A 2883-nucleotide genomic window follows, 5' to 3' on the forward strand; every position below is an offset into this window, starting at 1 on the left:
AAATGATTTTGCTTAGGAAGATTAGATGTTTTAATCTAATGTTTCAAAATATAAAAAAAAAAAAAAAAAAATAGTTTTATGATTATTAATGTTTTTGAGGCCTTTATGGATGTGGATTGCAATATGAGGTGTCCAAAATATGACATACAATTATGAAACTATGAATTCAAATTGAGCAAAGTGGGAGATTCACGATGATGAAAGTATATTATGAATCCAATCTAGACTTTTCTCAAGTTTTACCGGTAGGAATCACTCAAAAATCTATATTAACTCTAATTTGAGTAAGAGGTATTGATTATGGAATAATTAAGACAACCAAAATTGAAAGTCCTAAACCAGACAATTTTATCGAGATTTAAGGGACGTTAAAATAACCCTATGGATGGACTTTGATATCCATGATATTTTAATAGAAGACTTAGCATGACATGATTTGGCTATGCATGAAATTGGAGGTCATTTGACCAATGGATGGACTTTGATATCCATGACCAATGTTAAAAGGTTGAAAAAAGGATAAGGGTAAAATAACCAAAATGACACTAAAATTACATACCACTAGTTTATGACCCATGTTGACGCAATATCTAACACTCAAAAGTGTGAATAAATTTGAAATTATTATTACTCAATAAACACAGTACAGAGAAAACTGAAATAGGAAGTGTATAGAACTACTTAAACTGAAATAAGACTTGTATTTAAACTGAAATAACTCCTATAAAGACTCAACTTATTTGTATAGAAGTACTTAACCTGCAACTAATTTATTTGCAGAAATAAAGCTAACAAAATCCTAAAGAAGAATAACTTGATTAATTAAAACCAGCAATAAGTTGTACTAAATTCTAATAGCCTCCGTTACTGCAAGCTTATTTCTCAAAAACTCCAAGAGCCTTAGGAATAACTTCAAACTTCACTTTGGCAAGTGTCTTAGTAAATATGTTTGCAACATGCTCATTAGTATGTATTTTTTGCAATTGAACATACTGCCATAACACTTTCTCTCGAACAAAATGATAATGAGTTTCAATATGTTTCGAACGAGCATGAAATGCCGGATTTCCAACCAGTTTTATTGCACTTTCATTATCACAATTAATTTGAATTGGCTGATTGAGAGTAGTCACCATTTCTTGAATAAGTTTCCTGAGCCACAACCATTCTCGAGTAGCCATTGTAGCAGGTACATATTCTGCTTCACAACTTGACAAAGCAAAAGTGCTTTGCTTTTTACTGTTCCATGAAATTGCAGAAGAGCCTGCTGTAAAACAAAAACTTGTTGCGGAGCGTCTGTTGTTCACGTCACCAACCCAATCAACATCCACAAAACCACTCAAGAAAAATGACTTTGATTTCTTATACATTAATTCATAATTTAGGGTGCCCTTCATGTAATAAAGAATCATTTTTGCTGCAATTAGATGAGTTTCATNACACAGTACAGAGAAAACTGAAATAGGAAGTGTATAGAACTACTTAAACTGAAATAAGACTTGTATTTAAACTGAAATAACTCCTATAAAGACTCAACTTATTTGTATAGAAGTACTTAACCTGCAACTAATTTATTTGCAGAAATAAAGCTAACAAAATCCTAAAGAAGAATAACTTGATTAATTAAAACCAGCAATAAGTTGTACTAAATTCTAATAGCCTCCGTTACTGCAAGCTTATTTCTCAAAAACTCCAAGAGCCTTAGGAATAACTTCAAACTTCACTTTGGCAAGTGTCTTAGTAAATATGTTTGCAACATGCTCATTAGTATGTATTTTTTGCAATTGAACATACTGCCATAACACTTTCTCTCGAACAAAATGATAATGAGTTTCAATATGTTTCGAACGAGCATGAAATGCCGGATTTCCAACCAGTTTTATTGCACTTTCATTATCACAATTAATTTGAATTGGCTGATTGAGAGTAGTCACCATTTCTTGAATAAGTTTCCTGAGCCACAACCATTCTCGAGTAGCCATTGTAGCAGGTACATATTCTGCTTCACAACTTGACAAAGCAAAAGTGCTTTGCTTTTTACTGTTCCATGAAATTGCAGAAGAGCCTGCTGTAAAACAAAAACTTGTTGCGGAGCGTCTGTTGTTCACGTCACCAACCCAATCAACATCCACAAAACCACTCAAGAAAAATGACTTTGATTTCTTATACATTAATTCATAATTTAGGGTGCCCTTCATGTAATAAAGAATCATTTTTGCTGCAATTAGATGAGTTTCATGTGGTTGATCCATAAATTGAGACACAACTTCTATTGAAAAAGCAATGTCATGTGGCTAATCCCCAAATTGAGATACAACTCCTACTGAAAAAGCAATTTCTGGCTGTGATAGTTNGCCTCCGTTACTGCAAGCTTATTTCTCAAAAACTCCAAGAGCCTTAGGAATAACTTCAAACTTCACTTTGGCAAGTGTCTTAGTAAATATGTTTGCAACATGCTCATTAGTATGTATTTTTTGCAATTGAACATACTGCCATAACACTTTCTCTCGAACAAAATGATAATGAGTTTCAATATGTTTCGAACGAGCATGAAATGCCGGATTTCCAACCAGTTTTATTGCACTTTCATTATCACAATTAATTTGAATTGGCTGATTGAGAGTAGTCACCATTTCTTGAATAAGTTTCCTGAGCCACAACCATTCTCGAGTAGCCATTGTAGCAGGTACATATTCTGCTTCACAACTTGACAAAGCAAAAGTGCTTTGCTTTTTACTGTTCCATGAAATTGCAGAAGAGCCTGCTGTAAAACAAAAACTTGTTGCGGAGCGTCTGTTGTTCACGTCACCAACCCAATCAACATCCACAAAACCACTCAAGAAAAATGACTTTGATTTCTTATACATTAATTCATAATTTAGG

General features: G+C 33.2%; 1 protein-coding gene across 1 annotated transcript; it reads right to left on the reverse strand.

Annotated features, from left to right (window-relative positions):
- Nucleotides 1–875: 875 nt before the first annotated feature.
- On the reverse strand, nt 876–2171 carry LOC111797476. The gene is made up of 3 exons (XM_023680482.1): nt 1692–2171; nt 1561–1600; nt 876–1456 (listed from the first exon to the last, which is right to left on the reverse strand). The coding sequence occupies exons 1-3, from the start codon at nt 2169–2171 to the stop codon at nt 876–878; spliced, it is 1101 nt and encodes a 366-aa protein (XP_023536250.1).
- Between the last annotated feature and the right edge of the window lie 712 nt (nt 2172–2883).

This window comes from Cucurbita pepo, chromosome LG06, assembly GCF_002806865.2.
Source record: "Cucurbita pepo subsp. pepo cultivar mu-cu-16 chromosome LG06, ASM280686v2, whole genome shotgun sequence".
NCBI lineage: Eukaryota > Viridiplantae > Streptophyta > Magnoliopsida > Cucurbitales > Cucurbitaceae > Cucurbita > Cucurbita pepo.